Here is a 22,750-nt window from a genome sequence, read left to right as displayed (position 1 = left end):
ATGCTGGCATCCTATGTCAGTGCCAAGTTTAAAGCCACTGACCTTTTTGTGCGACCCATTGTACTGCCAATGTCCAGTGTCTATGAATTGCAGATAAGGATTTCCTGGCTATTAACTGAATTTTATTCTGTTAGTGATGGGTTTGGCTAATACCTGAATTTAATAATTAAAAAAGTTGTCCTGTCCACATACTTTTTATTCGGATATTTTTATATGTTCAAGTGGACGTACTATCCAGATAGAATTTAACTGGCACAACTATCAATTTTTAAAACATAATTATTGTTATAAAGTCACTGCATATGAATTACTGGTCTATTTATAGAATTATTCGCTTAATTCAGGATGAGACAGCACAGCGCATTATGCGGAACTATTGTCTGTGTGCAAATGTTTACGGACGGACTGCTAATGCTAAACACAGCGCGTTTACACGATATCAGTTGCTAAGCAACCGTTAAGACAGTGACAGTGGCCTTGGGCGGGAAAAGCCTAGTAAGTGTTGGTGTCATAGATCTCTGCTTCTATTTACGTGGTCAAAGGAAAGGTTGCGGGAGGCTGTTTTTAACTCATTAGTCATGTCCGCGCCTCAGGGTGGTTCTGGCCTGGATAGTTTGGTCACAGTGAGCGGCTCAGTGCAGAAATACGTGGCCAAGAAGAAGAAGGTGCTGAACGCGGAAGAGGCCGAGCTGTATGAACTGGCGCAGGCGGCTGGTATAGTAATGGATCAAGAGGTGTTTAAGTGAGTGTCAGTTGACCCTAGGCCTGAGTATTTAATATATTATAAAAGTGCTGCTATAGCGAGTTGTAACAATCCAACATTTACATTATTTTGATTTCATTTTTTTTTTTTACATTGGCAGAGTTCTAGTGGATTTGTTAAAGATGAATGTAGCCCCTTTGGCAGTTTTCCAGATGCTGAAGTCAATGTGTGCTGGACATAAACTGACAGATTCTTCTACTGGTGAGGCCAGTGCTGCAACTTTAACACCAAGTCATTCTGATTCAAGAGGTAAGGAATAGCTTTTTTTTATTGTATCACTTTCAGTGCACTGTAGTGACTATAATTTTGGTATTTTAAAATACTGTATGTGCAAATCTAGTGCTGAAGTTTTAACCTTTATCCATAGCCATGGGCATATAACATCAATGTTTGTTTATTAGGTAGCCTGTGGCAAGACATTTTACTACTTTTTGCCAATATTAATTTTCTAAATTACTTGTGCATTTTTCTGAGCCAGATTGGTTCTTGTGCAATATCACTACATTAAGATCTGAATTAACATGGTGATCTTGCAGAAGAATCAAGAATAGCACATACTTCCGCATTCAGATCCTAACGAAGGATCCAAATGCACATACCTATTATATAATGTCATAGAGATGGCCAAAAGTTTCAGGCTTTTAAATTATGGGCTTGCTCCTAGATGTCCAACAAATTTGTTGAGCCCTGGCTTAAAGGAATACTAAACCCAAATGTTTTCTTTCATGATTCAGATAGAGCATGCAATTTTAAGCAACTTTCTAATTTACTCTATTATCAATTTTTCTTCATTCTCTTTCTATCTTTATTGGAAAATGCAGGAATGTAAGCTTAAGAGCCAGCCCATTTTTAGGTATCACTTGCTGATTGGTAGCCACCTATCAGCAAGTGCTACCCAGGTGCTGAAATAAAAATGGGCCTTACATTTCTGCTTTTTCAAATAAAGATAGCAAGAGAACAAAGAAAAATTGATAATAGGAGTACATTAGAAAGTTGCATAAATTGCATGCTCTATCATAAACGAAACAATTTGGGTTTAGTATCCCTTTAAAATACCCTTTTTTGTAAATTGCAATGTATCCATCTAGTTGATGTTAACCTTGCACACTTTATTTTAATTTTTCCAATTGTGAAGTCATTTGCAAATGTTATTTTTTCCATAAGTGAGAACTTGTATGTTTATCTTGATGATGACATCATCCTTAGACATAATCCCATCCTAAACTCAGAATGTCAGTATATAGTAAATTTTATCTATCTAGCATGACCATTTTACTCATATGCAGAGCACACAATTGGACAAAGATCCTTTTATTTTAGAGGGATGGCAGAAAAATAGGGCATACCTGGGGGAAAAAGGCCAAGCACTTTTTTATTTTTGTGACATTCTGGTAATAATTCTTTTGAATGAGCTCTGTACTAAAGGGCCAACATATGCTACATCCTTATGAACATTTGGTTTATGATGACAGTCTAGTAATTAAAAAGTGACATAAAAAATATAGGAGTAGAGCTATGCCTGCCAATTTCATCTGATATAGATCACCTTGAATAAAATCGGCCACGGAACAGGTGAGCTATTGAGCTTGCATGCTAAATTAAATGGACATGAAACCCGAATTGTTTCTTTCATAATTCACAGAAAGTATATAATTTTAAGCAACTTTCCAATGTAGTTATCTTAGGCCCAGCAGCAGCAGTACTTGGAGCTAGCTGCTGATTAGTAGCTAGCTGCACATATATGCCTCTTGTCATTGGCTCATCTGATGTGTTTAGCAAGCTCCATGCAATGTACTTTTGTATCATTCAACAAAGGATACCAAGAGAATTAATCAAATTTTGTAATAGGAGTAAATTGGAAAGTTGTTTAAAATTGGATGCTCCATCTGAACCATAAAAGAAAAAAATTGAGGTTTAATGTCCCTTTTAAGTACAGGGGTAGAGGATGAGAAACAAATCAGGATCTGAGGTAAGAAATAATCATACTAGTGTAGGTTGTATCAATGAAAGCTTGCAGCACATTATGTGGAGCAAGGCAGAGAATTGCATAGAGTAGGTGCAGTTTTGTGATGTCATGTGAAACAGAATATGACGTGGTAACAAGAGGAGGAAAGAAGTAGGTCTTGGGCAGAGTAAAAGGGCTTGTTGATAAATATTTGCAGATGAGTTGGTGATTTACAGAGGCGGTAGACCGTTGCTTGGAAGTCCAGAGAAAATGGATTTTCAGTATTGAAAGCAAAATATGAGAAGAGAATGGATGTGTATCTTGGTTGCGCCTTGTGTGAGGAAGGGTCAAATTTGTAGAGGCATTTAAGGTGGAATAGCAGGAATTGGACTGAATGTGGGGAGCATATGAATGTTCTGAGTCAGATTTGACCAGACTGCAACTGGCATGAAGGGGTTGAAATAATGGCAGTGTTGTCAACAGTATTTGGTGGGCATGGATAGGGGATCAAGGAGGAGATTGGAGTTCATTTATGGATATTCTGAGTTTTAGCTAATGAGAGGACATCCAAGATGAGATATCTAAATCTACCTCACTAGCTATCAAGTATCATCAGCATACATCTGATATTGAAATACTTGGGACTTAGTACAGGAGGTCGATGTGTAAATTTAAAGGGACAGTCTGCACGGTATTAACACGCATCTTAATCTAATTGTTGTACTGTGTACACCCCACACCATCCGGTGTCACTTCATGCATGGCAAACGTGAATAAAGTATGCTGGGGAAACTTTCTTTATTTTTCCCTTTTCAATCTGGCCACCAAACTCCTCCTCCCTCCTTCTTGTGGGTTTGTTAGAAATCGCTCCCAGCAGTGTGTGTGACTTGGCTGGATTACATAAGACACTTGGTCAGACACATTCCGTATGCGCAAAACTATGGGCACGGGCCATCAACTTTACAAGTGAGAGCCTGGTCATTGGTTGTTGCTACACTATAGACGTGCCCACGGATTCTGTCTAGGAGGAGATATGCTGCCGTCTTATAATTGCTAAATAAGAGAGTATTTTTTAAAATAAAATTTTCCTATTACCCTGTATTAAGTGACACAGGATAGAATGGGGTGTCCGCAGTACAATCACAATAAGATACTTGTTAATGCCGTGTAGACTGTCCCTTTAAAGAAGGGGACAAAAAACTGAGCCTCTAACTATACCCAGAGTGGTAAAAGGGCAGAGAAATTGTCACAAAAGGATATACTGGAGATATGGATAGAGTGGTAGGAAGAATACTGATAAAGGGCTGTGTAGCAAATACCAAGAGATCGGGGTTTGAAACGGGTAAGGGTGAAAAGATTGCAACTGTGAAAGAGGTTGACTTTACAGTGAAGTTTGTAGTGCCAAGATAAGTAGAACTGAATGTTTTGGGTTTTTTTCCAGCTTTATTTTTTTTTTTTAGGTTTTGATTTTTGGTGGTTTGTGATTTTCCAAACCCTGTGGGTATTATGAGGAGCTAATTATTTATTTTAATATACCACTATACCTGATCACAGATGTTTCTATCACCATGTTCTAGATTTATAATCATTTTGTGTACCACACCTATAAGGATGTCCTAAAATAGCTAACAAAAAAACAGTATGTAAAACTATTTGAAGCCTCAGTTTGTCAGCTTCTCCGAGGTAAAACTTGAGCTACTGAGTGTGTTGTTGTCGCACAAAATGGAAGCAGCCAGTAACCGTGAAGGTTTGCACTAAAACTTTAATGTATATAATATTCCCTTGGTAATAAATTCTTATATATGCTGATGTGGTAGAATTTGAGAAACAATAGTGTTTTCATGCTTTACAACCTAGATTCACAAACATTACACTTGGGTATACTTGTGCAAGAGATGCTTATGACTTGCTCTATAAATTAAAAAAAAAAGTTACCCTGATAGAGATTCAGAAAAGTTAAATAATATAAAACGGATATTTGGAAATGTGAAACTGTAATGGCAAAAGTGCCTCTATAATGTGACGGTGAAATACTAGATATTAAAGGGAAACGCCAACATTTTCTTTCATGATTAAGATAAAGAATACAATTCAAAACAACATTCCAATTTACTTTTATTGTTTAATTTGCTTCATTATTCTATTATCCTTTGTTGAAGAAATAGCAATGCACATAGGTGAGCCAATTACACGCGGCATCTATGTACAGCCACCAATTAGCAGCTACTGGCCTATTTAGATATGCCTTTCAACAAGGGATATCAAGAGAATCAAGAAAATGTATATAATAGAAGTAAATTGGAAAGTTGTTTAAAATTGCATACTCTTTTTAAATCATGAAAGGAAAAAAATGTGGGTTTCATGTCCCTTTAAGTACTGTTTAATGAAATGTGCTTTCATTGTGTCAGAATATTAAAGATAAAGTATGCCATGAAATTATCCAGGTAACTTGACACACTTCTGTTTGAAAATATATAAACTATATAAACAGTTTGGAGTAATATAAGATACAGAGGTGTGGTATCATGAATATAATTTCCCTAACTGTATACTAAAATTTATAAAGTTAGGCCTTGTTTTTCTTGTAATATCTCTAAGTTTGTATCTGAAATCAAGAATAAATTATATACTTGTGTTTAAAAATCTTATGGTTATTTTTAAATGTTTAATATTTACATGTTTTTTGTTAGAGACATGTTTTCCAGGTACTCCCAGGGCCTAGGGGGACTTGCTACAGAGAAGGTTGTGAAACTCTGCTTTACCACATTCCTGTAAATATATTGATATTTTCATTAGTCTGTATCGGGGCTCAACAAACTCAGGAGCCAGGTAGCCACTGGCTCCTAGAATTTTACACCTGGCTCCTAAAAATTTAGGTTATTTTCCATAGATCTATATACAAATACTACTGTCTTACTCCTAAATATTCTTCCTTGCTCCTAAATTTTAAACAGATTTGTCGACCACTGCACTAGTAAGGCTTTTTTCTATGCATAACATTAAGTTGTCTAGTATGTCAGGGCTTGATAAACCCGGGAGCCACTGGCTCCTAGAATTTTACCCCTGGCTACCAACTTTTTGGGTTATTTTCCATATATCTATATACAAATACCACTGTCTGGCTCCTAAAAGTGTGCCACGCTCCTATATATTCTTACTGACTCCTACATTTTAAACAGATTTGTCGACCCCACTAAGTATGTCCACACAGTCTTTTTTTAACTTTGTTTCCTTTTTTGCAATCCTCAGGCCATAAGTGTATTTAATCACTCCATTTTTTTTTCTTCTAAAATTTCCATGAAGACTGCAAGGTATAAAGATATTTACAAATGTATTAGGACATTTATTTTCTTCACCTTGCTCTAAATATTTGGCTTTACGGTTTACGTGTTTTAAAATTCTTAATTGTATAACACCTCATTTTGTATACTTCTTAAACTGAACATTAAAGGGGATACTGAAACCAAATTATTTCTTTCATGATTCAGATAGAGCATGCGATTTTAAGCAACCTTCAAATTTTACAGTTATTATGTATTTTTCTTTGTTCTCCTTGTATCTTTATTTGGAAAAGCAGGAATGTAAGCTTACGAGCCAGCCCATGTTTGGTTCAGCACCCTGGGTAGCGCTTGCTGATTGTTGGTTGCATTTAGCCACCCATCAGCAAGCGCTACCCAGGTGCTGAACCAAAGATGGTCCGGCTCGTAAGCTTTTTCTAATAAAGATACTAAAAGAACAAAGAAAAATAGATAATAGTTGTAAATTAGAAGGTTGCTTAAAATTGCATGCTCTATCTGAATCATGAAAGAAAAAAATGTGGGTTCAGTTTCCCTTTTAATAGCGTAAAAAATAGTGTATGTTTAGATGTTCAATATAAATGTATAGCTGCTTGAATTGTTTGTTATGTTACAACTGTACCCATCCTTATTTTTTGTCTCCTTAAATCAGAGTTCCCATTTATCTCCGTCACGGATAGTAAAATTCCTGCGTCACTCTTTTCCTCCTCTGCTCTTCGATCTCAAAGACTGCAAGGCCCTAAGTTTGCGGTCTACAGCCCCGTTGATGCTTGTTCACCTCTTTCTCAAGGTCCCCATGGCTCCTTCCAGCTTTCATGCTGCCTGTTCTCTCCATTTGCAGGTTGCACTTAATCAGTTGATAATCTGTAGGTCATGCAGTCTGATTACATCAAGAATCTGCCATGTTTTCACTATCTTTTTAAGCAATATTGTTACAAGTAGATGTGCTGATTAATATACAATGGAATATTAACAAACTTGTACTTTTTTAGCTGCATAAAACCAATATTTACAATTATTTTGTTACGGTATGAAAGTCAAAATTAAACTTTTCTGAATCAGATAAGAGTATGAAATAAAAAAAATCCAACTTCTGTTATCAGATTGACTTCATACTGTTAGTATCCTTTGTTGGGGAACACATCTAGGCAGGCAGGGGGATGTGCCATTATATGGCAGCACTGTTTGCTGCAGCATTTTATAACATACCAAGAGAACAAAGAATCTGATCATTTAAGTACATGTAAACGTTTTATATAAATTGCACACTTTATCTGAATGATGAGTTTCAATTTGATTTTCACGTCCCTTTCAGTTACAAGTCCAATTTAATGCATTCACTTTGACTTAAAGTAGCTTTCATTCCTTTTGTAACAATCTTGGAAATAAGGTTCCTGTTACACAAAAAGGACATATAAAGTTTGACTAGCACAATATTTGTGGCATGACAACTTTAGCATGGATCTGATCTTTGCAGTTCTATAAAAAAGTGTAGATCTTATTTTTTGAGCTATACATTTCTTGATGTGATCAGACTGTTCTAGCTGGTGCTTTAGTAGTTACATACCTGCAATCATGGCATGTAAATTCATATAATGCCATAGATACTGTAAGTACAACTTGCTATTGTAGAAATCTCATAATTTTGTAATCAATATTCTAATAAATGTTTGTGTACTATAACAAATTAACTAATGACATACAGATTGCATTTAAACAAAGTATATATGGCACATCAGAATGAAAGCTAAATAACACTTTATAAGAATAAATTTAATTAAATTCTAGGTTATTACCTTCCTACAGTTTAATCATTTAAGATTATATACTTTTGTTTCCTTAACAATTGACATTGGAAATTTATGGGCGGGGGGTTTAATTTTTTTTTTTTTTTTTTAGGGTACCACTACATTTTACATAGGTAATTAATAAAATAAAAAAAACTTTCAGTGGAAATAATTCTGATAATGTGTCCCTACATAAATATCAATGTAAAATTCAACTATCTTTGACCAAGTGAAAAACCCTCCACCCAAGGGGCGTGGTCAGATCTGACTACTCTCCTGGTTACCTGCTTGAACGTAACTTTCAAGCACCCCGACTTCCTGTTTCTAGTTATGTCCAGCTGCAAGGTGAACAGAGCTGGGAATCTCTCCCCAAGCTGCGTATTTGAGTATGTTCCTTCTTGGCAGTGATTTATGGCACCAGGGCATTTTTGCCATGTATTCATGTATCTGCCTTTTATGTCTTTGGTTTGGTGTGCAGCGGTAAGCCTCTCCATCTGGAGTTGCTGAGTGGGGGCCACCATATACCTTGATGTTGTGGGTCATTTTGGGCATCTTGTCTGAGGGTTGCTCTGAGTGCACACATGCTTTAAATTTAGCCTTGCCATGGGCCTTTTTTATTTTGCTGAAAGCTCTACTGTCCTATAGAGCCTTTCTCCCCATAAAGATAGAGTTTCTGAGGAATACAGCATCTGGATGTTTGGTGCCTGTATGTTCCTGTGTATATGTGCAGTTACCTTTTATCAGTTGTTTTTTAATGTTATCCTATATTTGTGCTTTTTATCTTTTTTTATGTGATTGTTACTGCTTTACAATCTGCTCACTGGTAGTTATTACCAGAGAGGGCCAAGATAACTAGAAATTACCAAAAATACAAGCATTTTCTATATATTTTGGCCCATATTCCTGAGTAATAATTACTAGGCTCCCTAGTCCACATTTTTGGACTGGGCATCTCTAGGAAGAGAAAGGGGTGGTGCTTGAGCGTTCCTTTCATACAGGTAACTAGTTGAATGGTCAGTTCTGTCCATGCCCCTTGTGGGGAGGAATATTCACTATATATATCTATCATATGGGCCAAGGTATAGAAATTGCTTGTATTTTTGGTGATATCTAGTTTTTGTTGAAGTGTTTTGATGATCCCCACCTTTTGTAAAGAATGAGAAAATGCTCCAAACAAACCCATTTATATTGCCATTTTTGTTGATGCCTATTATTTGGAAGTGTTCTTTCATTGCTTTGCGCTTGGCATTTGTACTTCTTTAGTGTCCAAATAACCCACCCAGCAGACTTATTGTTTGTGGGTATTCTATGGCCTCATCAGGGCATGGGGGGGTGCTATTGTCAGGATTGTTTCTCTCCTGTTTCATAGAAACTGTTTGAGTTGTTCATTGTGCTAACTGGAAGTAAAACAATATAATAACATTGTGCAAGTTTAACAATTGAAAGTAGATTAGAAGCAGCACAAAGACCACTTTTAAACTAGTGCTAATTGGGATTGCACAACTTCTAAAAAACAGAGCATGTTGCTCTTCTCTACTCCCCACCTTCCTCCAATTATTTTGGAAAACTTGCGCAACTCCATTCACTGTATAATTCTTAATTCTTTTCACCCTCATTAATTTTATTTTTTATCCAAAAAAATAACCAAAACATGTATTGCATTCCAGAAGGTTCAGGAGATGGAAGCAGATGCTGTTTCTCACCCTTTTCCTCCATGGACTTCTCCCTCAAAACCACCTTCAAAGGGACAGTAAAGACTAAATGTTCATGATTCAGACAGAACCTGCAGTCTTAAGCAACTTTTCAATTTACTTCTATCATCTAATTTACTTAATTCTCTAGGTATCCTTTTTTGAAAAGCATACCTCAGTAGGCTTAGTAGCAGCGATGAACTACTAGGTGTTAGATGCTGATTGGTGGCTGTACATATGTCTTTTCTAATTGCTTCACCTGGTGTGTTCAGCTAGCTCCCAGTAGTACGTTTCTGCTCCTTCAACTAATAAGCAAAGGGAATTAAGCAAATTTGATAATAGAAGAACATTTTTAAAATTATATGCTCTATCCAAATCATGGAAGAAAATTTTTATGTATTTTTTTTTTATTATTTATTTGGGCTTAAAGGGACATTAAACCCAAAAATGTTCTTTCATTATTCAGATAGAGAATCCAATTTTTAAAAAGTTTCTAATTTACTTCCATTATCAAAATTGTTTCATACTCAAGTTATTCTTTGTTAAAGAGATACCTAGGTAGGTAGCGTGCACATGCCTGAAGCACTACATGACAGGAAATAGTGCTGCCATCTAGTGCTCCTGCTAATGTATAACATTGTTGCAAAACTGCTGCTATATAGTGCTGCAGACACGTGCACACTCTTGAGCTTACATTTCTGCTTTTCAAATAAGGATAACAAGAAAACGAAGAAAATATGATAATAGAAGTAAATTAGAAAGTTGATTAAAATTTTATGTTCTATCTAAATCATGAATGAAAAAAAATTGGGTTTTACGTTCCTTTAAGCAATGAAACGGCTACTTTTTAATGTAGAGGTTTCTTTTTTATTTGTATTATTCTCTCACTAGAATTTTTACTATTAGAAATCTGTGCACAATTATTTTTAGCATTTGCTTGAATGTAAAAGTCTTTCGCCTAGATTTAGAGTTTTGTCGGTAAAGACCCGCGTAGCTAACGCTGCTTTTTTTCCCAGCGCACCCTTCAAACAACGCTGGTATTTTGAGTTGTCTGAGTGGCTGCGTTAGGCTCAGAAAAGGGAGCGTTGAGCCTAATTTAGCTCCACTTCAACCCTCAATACCAGCGTTGCTTACGGTAGCGGTAAGCTGGAAAAACTTGCTTGTGCATGATATCCCCATAGGAAACAATGGGGCAGTTTGGGCTGAAAAAAAACCTAATACCTGTAAAAAAAGCAGCATTCAGCTCCTAACGCAGCCCCATTGTTTCCTATGGGGAAACACTCTCTAAGTCTGCACCTAACACCCTAACATGAACCCCAAGTCTAAACACCCCTAACCTTACACTTATTAACCCCTAATCTGCCACTCCCGCTATCGCTGACACTTGCATTTTATTATTAACCCCTAATCTGCCGACCGGACATCGCCGCCACCTACATTATCCCTATGAACCCCTAATCTGCTGCCCCTAACACCGCCGACCCCTATATAATATTTATTAACCCCTAATCTGCCCCCCCCCCCAACGTTGCCGCTACCTTACCTACACTTATTAACCCCTAATCTGCCGACCGGACCTCGCCGCCACTATAATAAATAGTATTAACCCCTAATCTGCCCTCCCTAACATCGCCGCCACCTACTACAATTACTAACTCCCTAATCTCCCGCCCGCACCGTCACTATAATAAAGTTATTAACCCCTAAACCTAACTCTAACCCTAACACCCCCTAACATAAATTATAATTTAAATGAAACGAAATCATATTCCTAAAATTAACTAAATTAATCCTATTTAAAACTAAATACTTATCAAATAAACCCTAATATAGCTACAATATAACTAATAATTACATTGTAGCTATTTTAAGTTTTATATTTATTTTACATGCAACTTTGTGTTTATTTTAACTAGGTACAATAGCTATTAAATAGTTAATTATTTAATAGCTACCTAGTTAAAATAAGTACAAAATTACCTGTAAAATAAATCCTAACCTAAGTTACAAATACACCTAACTCTACACTATCAATAAATTAAGTAAATAAATTACCTACAATTAGCTAAATTAAAATACAATAAAATAAACTATTCTATAATACAAAAAACAAACACTAAATTACAAAAAATAATTACAAGAAGTTTAAACTAATTACACCTAATCTAAGCCCCCTAATAAAATAAAAAATCCCCCCAAAATAAAAAAATGCCCTACCCTATTCTAAACTATCAAAGTAATCAGCTCTATTACCAGCCCTTAAAAGGGCTTTTTGCGGGGCATTGCCCCAAAGTAATCGGCTCTTTTACCTGAAAATAAAAATACAATACCCCCCCAACATTACAACCCAGCACCCACATACCCCTACTCTAACCCACCCAAACCCCCCTTTAATCGCTAACCCCCTGAAGATCATCCTACCTTTAATCGTCTTCACCCAGCCGAGCCAAATTCTTCATCCAAGGTGCGCAGTAGAGGTCCTTGATCCGGTAGAAGTCTTCATCCAAGCGGGGCAAGAAGAGGTCCTCCATCCGGTAGAAGTGTTCATCCAGGCGGCGTCTTCAATCTTCATCCATCCGGAGCGGAGCCATCTTCAAAGGAGCCGACGCGGAGCCATCCTCTTCAACCGACGACTTCCCGACAAATGAAGGTTCCTTTAAGGGACGTCATCCAAGATGGCGTCCCTTCAATTCCGATTGGCTGATAGAATTCTATCAGCCAATCGGAATTAAAGTAGAAAAAAATATGATTGGCTGATCCAATCAGCCAATCGGATTGAAGTTCAATCCGATTGGCTGATCCAATCGGAATTAAGGTAGAAAAAAATATGATTGGCTGATTGGATCAGCCAATCGGATTGAACTTCAATCTGATTGGATCAGCCAATCATATTTTTTTTTTCTACCTTAATTCCGATTGGCTGATAGAATTCTATCAGCCAATCGGAATTGAAGGGACGCCATCTTGGATGACGTCCCTTAAAGGAACCTTTATTCGTCGGGAAGTCGTCGGTTGAAGAGGATGGCTCCGCGTCGGCTCCTTTGAAGATGGCTCCGCTCCGGATGGATGAAGATTGAAGACGCCACCTGGATGAACACTTCTACCGGATGGAGGACCTCTTCTTGCCCCGCTTGGATGAAGACTTCTACCGGATGAAGGACCTCCTCTGCACACCTTGGATGAAGAATTCGGCTCGGCTGGGTGAAGATGACTCAAGGTAGGATGATCTTCAGGGGGTTAGCGACAGTTTTTTTTTTTTTTTTTTAAGGGGGGTTTGGGTGGGTTAGAGTAGGGGTATGTGGGTGGTGGGTTGTAATGTTGGGGGGGGGAGTATTGTATTTTTATTTTCAGGTAAAAGAGCTGATTACTTTGGGGCAATGCCCCACAAAGAGCCCTTTTAAGGGCTGGTAATAGAGCTGATTACTTTGGTAGTTTAGAATAGGGTAGGGCATTTTTTTATTTTGGGGGGGATTTTTTATTTTATTAGGGGGCTTAGATTAGGTGTAATTAGTTTAAACTTCTTGTAATTCTTTTTTATTTTTTGTAATTTAGTGTTTGGTTTTTTTGTATTATAGAATAGTTTTATTTTATTTTAATTTAGCTAATTGTAGGTAATTTATTTAATTTATTGATAGTGTAGTGTTAGGTGTATTTGTAACTTAGGTTAGGATTTATCTTAGATAATTTTGTACTTATTTTAACTAGGTAGCTATTAAATATATATTAACTATTTAATAGCTATTGTACCTAGTTAAAATAAATACAAAGTTGCCTGTAAAATAAATATAAATCCTAAAATAGCTACAATGTAATTATTAGTTATATTGTAGCTATATTAGGGTTTATTTGATAGGTAAGTGTTTAGTTTTAAATAGGATTAATTTAGTTTAATTTTAGGAATATGATTTTGTTTCATTTAAATTATATTTATGTTAGGGGGGTGTTAGGGTTAGAGTTAGGATTAGGGGTTAATAACTTTATTATAGTAGCGGCGACGGTGCGGGCGGGAGATTAGGGGTTAATAATTGTAGGTAGGTTGCGGCGATGTTAGGGAGGGCAGATTAGGGGTTAATAATTGTAGGTAGGTTGCGGCAATGTTAGGGAGGGCAGATTAGGGGTTAATACTATTTATTATAGTGTTTGCGAGGCGGGAGTGCGGCGGTTTAGGGGTTAATACATTTATTATAGTGGCGGTGAGGTCCGGTCGGCAGATTAGGGGTTAATAATTGTAGTTAGGTAGCGGCGACGTGGGGGGGGGGGCAGATTAGGGGTTAATAAATATAATATAGGTGTCGGCGATGTTAGGGGCAGCAGATTTATGGGTTCATAGGTATAATGTAGGTGGCGGCGGTGTCCGGTCGGCAGATTAGGGGTTAAAAATTTTTATTATAGTGGCGGCGATGTGGGGGGCCTCGGTTTAGGGGTACATAGGTAGTTTATGGGTGTTGGTGTACTTTGTAGCACAGTAGTTAAGAGCTTTACATTCACGCGTTAGCCCGTAAAGCTCTTGACTCCTACCGCCAAAAAATGTCAGTAGTTTTGTCTGTAGAGGGTCTACCGCTCACTTCTTCCAAGACTCCAAATACCAGCGTTAGACAGATCCCATAGAAAAGATAGGATACGCAATTGGCGTAAGGGGATCTGCGGTAGCCTGGAGTCGCGGTGAGGAAGTGAACGGTAGACCCTTTCCTACCTGACTCTAAATACCAGCCGGTGGTAAAAAGCAGCGCTAGGACCCCTTAGCGCTGCTTTTGACGGCTAACGCCAAACTCTAAATCTAGCCGATAGTTGTTTTTTTGTGTTTGTTTTTTTTTAGTTTGTTTTTTTATTAAAGGGACATTATACACCAAAATTATTATAGGCTATTTCAATAAATCATTAGGTCTAGAATAAATTTACAGTTAACATGCATTACCTATTTTGCAGCTAACTCTCCTAAAAATCGGATAAACCATGCAGGGTGTTTCACTGAATATGTATACCTACGTAGTAAACTCTAATCACTGAGCTACTGTTTTCCCCTCACTCCCTAACTGCCTACAGACAGGAAGTCACTAACTGATATGCTTAACTCACTTAAGCTGCAGCTGCACTAAGTTATGAGGTCTGCTGTGAAACTATTTTATTTGTAAAATAAGAAACTCAGTGATTAGAGTTTAGTACTTAGTTATACAAAGTCATTAAAACATCCGGCATGATTTTTCCTATTTTTAGGAGATTTAGCTGCAAAATAGATAATTGATGTCAATTGCAAATTTTATCTACACCTAATGCTTTATTTAAATATCCTCTAATAATTTTGGTGTATAATGCCCCTTTAAGAAAATGTAGGAATTCCTTCAATACACAATCGACAATAGAAATCTTATGCTTGTTTTAAATATATGTAACATTTACTTTCCTATGCCTTAGAGGTTAACACTATTCCTCACTTCATCCTTTCTTGGAACCGGAGATGAGATATTTTTGACAGAAAACAAATATTCACCTCATTTTACCAGCTATTTACCTTAACTCTTCGTTTTTCTTTCCCTCTAAACTATTATTTTTTATTTATTTTTTTGTAACTGGAATAGTGTAATATTCTTGTGTGGCTCTTACATATGGCTTAAAAATATTGTGCAGCCCTTTTGATTAATCATCAGGCCTGTATATGTGGTCTTGTGGGTAATATAAATGACCTATCACAGCCCTAAATATATTTTCTATTAAAAAAAAAATTGTGAAAGAATTGCCCAGTGTCACATGTGCGCTAATATAAAAATTAGAGCTGCAACAACTAATCGGCATAATCGATAATAATCGATTATGAAAATAGTTGTCAACGAATCTCATAATCGATTAATCGATTAGTTGGTTTGCAATTAGTTGGTCTGTGCACAACACCAGCTGCTTCACTCCAATGAACTCCTGCATATGGTATTGTGTTTTATGGTTATGTCCTTAGCTTAAAGGGCGTCTACTTTTCACTTTTTCAGGACAGTATAAGTTTAGAACTACCCCTGGCTTATGTGCAACCCAGATATAATAGTCATCATTTGGATTGTTTATATTAAATCTGGTGATTTGGGACTATGCTTTTCATGATATAGTGCTGAGCTTGTTGTTTACACCTTGCCCCTAGTTTGATGGGAGTTATTTAAATTGATATGCACTATTATCTGTTTGCACAATTATTAGCGTATTGCTTGCTATTGCTGATTATGTGTACTGTATAAATAAATGTGTAAGGCTTTGTCCTGTTATTGATATACAGTCCTTAGCGCTTTTGATTTTGTTTTTTATTGTTTTTTTATATTTTTAATAAATTGTGATAATATGTACGAGATTCAACCTTTATAAGTATATATTTGTTATTTTTAGAGCGGACTAGATATTTCCCCTAACCTTATAGCTGGTTATTTACCATTGCATATAGATATTCAGGATATTTTTATGTTAGAATGAAGTCAAGGGTTACTTTATTGAGAGGCCCCTTGCCAAGGTAGAAAACACTTAGCATTGGTGAAGAGCTAACAAAGATAAATATCCCACTTTGGTGAAATTGGCAAAACCCTACTTATACACCTCAACAGCCTTTTCTCTGCTGCAGGAAATATAGCTGCAAACAGAGAACCAGCCTTAGCCAGAAGCATGTGGACATGTTGAGATTTTTGCATTTCAATGCAAAGTTTCTGAAAGAGTGAATAACAGAATGTTATTAACAGTGATAGTCTAACTCTTTCTAGTTCTACCTCTTTTCAAACAGTTTGTGGTTTGGTTTTGTATAATTTTAAAACTGTGTTCTGCTGCTTAAAAATTGAAGAAACAGTTGTGTTTAATGTAAAGTTTTCGTCTGAAGTTTATATTTGTAACACTCATTATGTGGATTTTATTTAAAACATAGAAAACTATTATTGATTCTCTTTTTATCCGATTAGTCGATTAATCGAAAAAATAATCGGACGATTAATCGATTATGAAAATAATCGTTAGTTGCAGCCCTAATAAAAATGGTAAGATAATTTCAAACAGAATTATACGGTCTCTTTCTGGTTTAGTGATGGATTGTGCTTTATTCATAACTGGTAAGAAACAAGTATATATTGGAACATTTGCTGTCATTAATTCATGAGATTATACGAGCATACATCCTGCCTGCTTACATATTCTTCTGTGCTTTCTGAGGCAGCAGTTTTAGTGCTTTTGCTTAGGGGGAAGGGTGTAATGGTGCTTGCTTGTTGTATTTGATTTGGCTTAATGGGACTGGCTTACATGTAGTTGTACAAAACTGCTAAATTACCAGTTTAATATGTTGCTAATGTTCCTTTTTTGTCATACCCTACAATTTGGAATATTGTAAAATAATTGTATTCTTCTCTAGATGACATTTTTGTTTTTTGTGCTTCCCCCGAGATCATCAAAATGGTGAGACTGTAACATGTTTTCAGTCAATTGTTCCACATTTGACCAAATACTACAGTTTTGATTTCTTTCATGTAATTGGCAAGAGTCCATGAGCTAGTGGCGTATGGGATATACAATCCTACCAGGAGGGGCAAAGTTTCCCCAAACCTCAAAATGCCTATAAATACACCCCTCACCACACCCACAATTCAGTTTTACAAACTTTGCCTCCTATGGAGGTGGTGAAGTAAGTTTGTGCTTGATTTCTGTGATTTCTTCTATGATAAGCGCTTCTAAGCATTTTGAAGCCCAATTCCTCTCAGAGTAGAGTGTTTGTCAGAGGGATGTGAAGGGAATATCGCCTATTAACCTTTTAACGCCGTTATGCCGTTCTATTCCGTCATATTTACCCTGGGCTTTAAAGCCGTTATGACGGAATAGAACGTCATATCAAACGGCTGTCCTGAAGCCTTCTGCGCTTCAAGGACTTGATCGCGGTCTGGAGGGCGTTCCTAGGGTTGTAGGGACGCCCCCCAGATGCGATCCAATAATTGAAATCTCGCGATCGTATGCACGATCGCGTAGTTTCAATTTGTCTACATCGGAACAGGTGTTCGAATGGGTATCGAATAGGATTCAGAGTAAGATCTCCTGTGAGAAGATTCTTTCTCTCACGTTCCAGCAAATCTGGTGTGTGTTAGATCTAGAGCTTTCAGGGGTAATCATACCAGTTCCGTTTCAGGAACAGGGTCTGGGGTTTTATTCAAATCTATTCATTGTCTCAAAGAGAGAAAATTCATTCAGGCCAGTTCTGGATCTGAAGTTTTTTAATCGTTTTGCAAGAGTCCCAGGTTTCAAGATGGTGACTAAAAGGACTTTTTTTGTTCAGCAAGGTCATTATATGTCCATGATAGACTTGCAGGATGCATATCTTCGCATTCCGATTCATCCAGATCACTATCTGTTTCTGAGATTCTCTTTTCTAGACAAGCATCACCAAATTGTCGCTCTTCCATTTGGCCTAGCAACAGCTCCTAGGATCTTTTCGAAGGTTCTCGGTGCCCTTCTATCTGCAATCAGAGGACAGGGTATTGCAGTATTCCCTTATTTGGACGATATCTTTGTTCTAGCTCAGCCTTTACATTTAGCCGAATCGCTCACAAATAAACTAGTGTTGTTTCTTCAAAGACATGGTTGGAGGATCAATTTACCAAAGAGTTTCTTGATTCCTCAGACAAGGGTCACCTTTTTAGGTTTCCAGAAAGATTGTGTCCATGACTGTCCTTAACAGACAAGAGACGAATGAAATTGGTTTCAGCTTGTTGAAACCTTCAGTCTCAATCATTCCCTTCAGTGGCTATGTGCATGGAAGTTTTAGGTCTCATGACTGCAGCATCGGACGCAATCCCTTTTGCTCATTTTCACATGAGACTTCTTCTTCAGCTTTGTATGCTGAATCGATGATGCAGGGATTATACTCGGATATCACAATTGATATACTTAAAAAAATTATTATTATTATCAGGTATTTGTAGAGCGTCAACAGAATCCCAACATTCAACTCTCTCTGACTTGGTGGTTAGACCATCATCGTTTAATTCAGGGGGCCTCTTTTTTGTTCGTCCTACCTGGACTGTGATCACAACAGATGCAAGTCTTTCAGGTTGAGGAGCTGTCTGGGGATCTCAACAGCACAAGGGGTTTGGAAACCTCAAGAGGCGAAGTTACCAATCAATATTTTAGAACTCTCTGCTATTTTCAGGGCTCTTCAGGTTTGGCCTCTGTTAAAGAGAGAACCATTCATTTGTTTTCAGACAGACAATATCACAACTGTCGCATATGCCAATCATCAGGGTGGGACTCGCAGTCCGCTAGCTATGAAATAAGTTTCTCGGATACTTTCTTGAGCAAAATCCATCTCTTGTCTAATTTCTGCAGTGCATATCCCAGGTGTAGACAATTGGGAAGTGGATTATCTCAGCCGTCAGACCTTACATCCAGGGGAGTGGTCTCTCCATCCAGATGTTGTCAGATTGTACAGATGTGGGGTCTTCCAGAAATAGATCTGATGGCTTCTCATCTAAACAAGAAACTTCCCAGGTACCTGTCCAGGTCCAGGGATCCTCAGGCGGAGATGGTGGATGCTTTAGCAGTTCCTTAGTTTTTCCATCAGGATCTCAAATCGTTAAATTTGAAGATATGGAAATTGAGCGCTTAATCATAGAGGTTTCTCTGACTCGGTTATTAATACTATGCTACAGGCTCGTAAGTCTGTTTTAAGAAGATTTATCGAGTTTTGAAGACCTATATTTCATGGTGTTATTCTCATAAATTCTCCTGGCATTCTTTTAGAATTCCTAGAATTTTACAGTTTCTTCAGGATGGTTTGGATGAAGTTTTGTCTGCAAGTACTTTGAAGGGACAAATCTCTGCTCTTTCTGTTTTATTTCATAGAAAGATTGCTAAGCTATCACTGTTTTGTTCAGGCTTTGGTTCGTATCAAGCCTGTTATTAAATCAATCTCTCCTCCTTGGAGTCTTAATTTGGTTTTGAAAAAAGTCTTCCTTTTGAGCCTATGCATTTTTTGGATATTAAACTATTTTCTAGAAAAAAAAATTTTTGGCTAACTCTTTGGCTAGAAGAGTTTCTGAATTGTCTGCTCTCTTGTGAGTCTCCTTTTCTGATTTTCCATCAGGATAAGGCTGTCTTGTGGACATTGTTTAAATTTCTTCCTAAGGTTGTGAATTCTAACATTAGTAGATAAATTGTTGTTCATTCCTTGTGTTCTAATTCCAAGAATGCTCTTGAAAGATCTTTGGATGTTGTAAGAGCTTTGAAATATGTTGAAGCTACTAAAGATTTCAGGAAGACTTCTAGTCTATTTGTTATCTTTTCTGGTTCTAGGAAAGGTCAGAAAGCTTCTGCCTTTTCTTTGGCATCTTGGTTCAAGCTTTTGATTCATAAAGCTTATTTGGAGAGGGGACAGTCCCCACCTCAGAGGATCACAGCTCATTCTACTAGATCAGTCTCCACTTCTTGGGCTTTTAAGAATGAAGTTTCAGTTGGTTAGATTTTGCAAAGCAGCAACTTGGTCTTCTTTGCATACATTTTCTAAATTTTACCTTTTTGATGTATTTGCTTCTTCTGATGCAGTCTTTGGTAGAAAAAAGGTTTTTTTTTTTGTTTTGTTTGTTTTTTGTGGATTTAATTTTTTTTTCAGCGGAAAATGGCTGTTTTTATTTTATCCCTCTATTTCTAATGAATCTTCTGTGGACTTCCACATCTTGGGAATCTCTATCCCATATGTCACTAGCTTATGGACTCTTGCCAATTACATGAAAGAAAACCATAATTTATGTAAGAACCTACCTGATAAATTTAATTTCTTTCATATTGGCAAGAGTCCATGAGAACCACACTTTTTCTGGTGTTTATGATTTATTTTTTTTATATAAAAGAACAATTATATTTCCAGTTCCTCTTTTTTTTGTATGTGTTTTTGTTTTTTTTACTCCTTTTTCTGAGGGGTGTATTTATAGGCATTTTGAGGTTTGGGAAACTTTGCCCCTCCTGTTAGGATTGTATATCCCATATGTCACTAGCTCATGGACTCTTGCCAATATGAAAGAAATTAATTAATCATGTAAGTTCTTACATAAATTATGTTTTTAACAGTGAAATTGCGATTATTCAAAGATTATTATTTTTTTTTCTGTGTGAAGTTTTGAAAGATTTGAGTGCCATATTCCATAATGCTGAGAAGTCATTTATTTGGCTCCGTTAATTATGTGCTACTTTTAAAAATTCCTTTAGAATATTTTGATGGTCTCCGTACATTTTGCACAATAACTAATAATGATTTATTTTGTAATCTTCATAAGGAACACTTAACGATTTCTGGTATGTAATAAAGGCTGTTAATTCACCATATCTCCTTTGACTACAGGGAGACACAAACTCAATCCTTCAACTAATACTGGGCAAGGTGCTGCGGAACGGAGCAACCGGGAAGGTTCAAGCCAGCGTGTACCTCGACAACCAAGTGCAAGTCGCATGCAGAAAAGCAGCAGCTCAGGAAAAAGCAGTGGAGGGAGCAGTACATAGCATGTGTTTTATGTGCCAAATTACAGGTCATTCAGAAGACTGATCTCTCTCAATAACTGATCTACAGTCTTATGCGAATACAGTTCAAAGGGCATTCACAACATTGCTACCTTTGATATCAATTGTAGATGTTTAACTAGAAGTAAGAGACACAAATAACAATATTATAATTTGTTCTAAATTGTGTTTGGCCTTGTCTAATCCCTATTGAGAAGAATCATGCTACTTTTGTTCCTAGCTACCAGATATTTTCTTTATGAAATTCTTGCAGCCCAATGTCTTGTATAGGAACATAAACATAAGCTGACATTTGGGATTGGTGTGCATACTACTGAAATCATTGTATTAGCACAGACATCCTCAAACTTGGCCCTCCAGCTAATATGCTGGCTGAGCATCATGGGAAATGTAGGAGTCTGGAGGGCCAAGTTTGAGGATGTCTGTGTTAGCACCACATTAATCACAAGATCCTGATTAATTTAAGCTTGTACAACATGGTTACTTCTGTATGCTTCAATGGGATAAAGTTAACCGCTATTTTTCTGATTGCACATTTTGCTGCTATTTAAGCTAAGGAGTTAAATGCAAAGTCATGTTCCTATTTAAAGGAACCTGAAACTAAATTGTCTTGTGCATTTAAGAAAACATGTTTAAACAATACAAAAATATTTGTATATAAGTTATAAAATATATACATATATGTTTGGTCATCAGGAAATAAATAGTTGCGATAGCACCACCTTAACAGTAGTAGCAGTGCTAACTTAATTTATGGGTATGGAATTTTATGCTAGTTAATGAGCTGTACTTTTTTGTTTAATGGAGATAACAAATGCAAAATCTGTTCTTTTAATTCTGTGCCTGCCTTTAAGGATGTATTTGTTTATGTAGCTTGCAGACTTCTGGGAGTAGTGCTGTAGTTTGCAGGTTTTCCTGCTTTTTGACTTTCCAACCAGACGCCATGGTTCTAAAATGTCTGAATTCTTTTTGTGCTCCTAAGTCTATATTGTGTATCATGTCTAAACTGAAATAGATGTATATAAGGTCATGAAAACAACCTTTTTATTTATTGCTGATCAAGTAGTTCTTGAGATTAATAAGTGACAGGATAGCTCAATATTTCTCATGAAAGAATTGAGGGTTGTCGGTTTTACAGGTTTCTTGAAGCACGACAGCTAATTTATTATGTAAGTGCTTAAATTGTAAACATGTTTACCAAAAGTATTTTTATTTTTCTATTAAATTGTACATGTATGTAAAGTATTTCTGCACTAAATTATTTCTGGTATAAAATAAAATCACTTAAAATTACTAATATGCAGTGTATTTTTTTTCCTTTTTCATTGAAACTCACCAGTTTTGTATATAGAAGCAACATTACGGACTACTCTATTTTCCTTTTGTTTCTTTATGTATAATCTTCTCTTGGACAGCAGATGTTAACATGTTGACTCCAGAGCAGTAACCTTCCTGCTTCTTCTTTACATCGGAGATCAGTGGCCTTCTGTTTAGTAGCCTTGGAGTCTCAAGAAAATTTTTAGGGGGTAAAGCTTTTTGTTCTTAATATGACAGTACATTTTCTGAAAATTCACATAGAGACATCAGTTTTACATTGTGCCACCTTTACTGTGTTGGGTTAAACCCTTTGTGTACATTATTACTGTGTTTTTTGCACCTATATAAGGAACAGAGCAAAAAAGGAGCAACTCCACGGTAAAGGGTATTAATAAAAACAAACTTTATTTCCAAAAAATGTGATTAAAATTGAATATTACATA

The 22,750-nt window shown here is 36.6% G+C and overlaps 1 protein-coding gene across 2 annotated transcripts; it reads left to right on the top strand.

The window, feature by feature from the left end:
• Window positions 1-459: 459 nt before the first annotated feature.
• LOC128648790 (mitotic-spindle organizing protein 2B) lies at window positions 460-22,283 on the top strand. Of its 2 annotated transcripts, none has more exons than XM_053701656.1 (3): window positions 460-742; window positions 864-1,012; window positions 6,657-6,898. In XM_053701656.1, exons 1-3 carry the CDS (start codon window positions 579-581, stop codon window positions 6,854-6,856), a joined length of 513 nt encoding a protein of 170 aa, XP_053557631.1. In that variant the 5' UTR covers window positions 460-578; the 3' UTR covers window positions 6,857-6,898. The 2 variants fall into 2 exon arrangements, with proteins under 2 accessions (XP_053557631.1, XP_053557632.1); XM_053701657.1 differs by lacking the exon at window positions 6,657-6,898 and adding an exon at window positions 20,815-22,283 and having other exon boundaries at window positions 461-742.
• The last annotated feature ends 467 nt before the right edge of the window (window positions 22,284-22,750 follow it).

The sequence above is a fragment of the Bombina bombina genome, chromosome 2 (assembly GCF_027579735.1).
Source record: "Bombina bombina isolate aBomBom1 chromosome 2, aBomBom1.pri, whole genome shotgun sequence".
NCBI lineage: Eukaryota > Metazoa > Chordata > Amphibia > Anura > Bombinatoridae > Bombina > Bombina bombina.
The sequence above is the reverse complement of the archived record's forward strand: the minus strand, read 5'-3'. Positions and strand labels throughout refer to the sequence as shown.

Bases quoted from the DNA above. Each gene is read 5' to 3' on its own strand.
- LOC128648790 (XM_053701656.1), top strand. From the start codon at position 579: ATGTCCGCGCCTCAGGGTGGTTCTGGCCTGGATAGTTTGGTCACAGTG. The intron at 743-863 runs GTGAGTGTCAGT...TTACATTGGCAG, and splicing joins ATGGATCAAGAGGTGTTTAA to AGTTCTAGTGGATTTGTTAA. The intron at 1,013-6,656 runs GTAAGGAATAGC...TCCTTAAATCAG, and splicing joins AAGTCATTCTGATTCAAGAG to AGTTCCCATTTATCTCCGTC.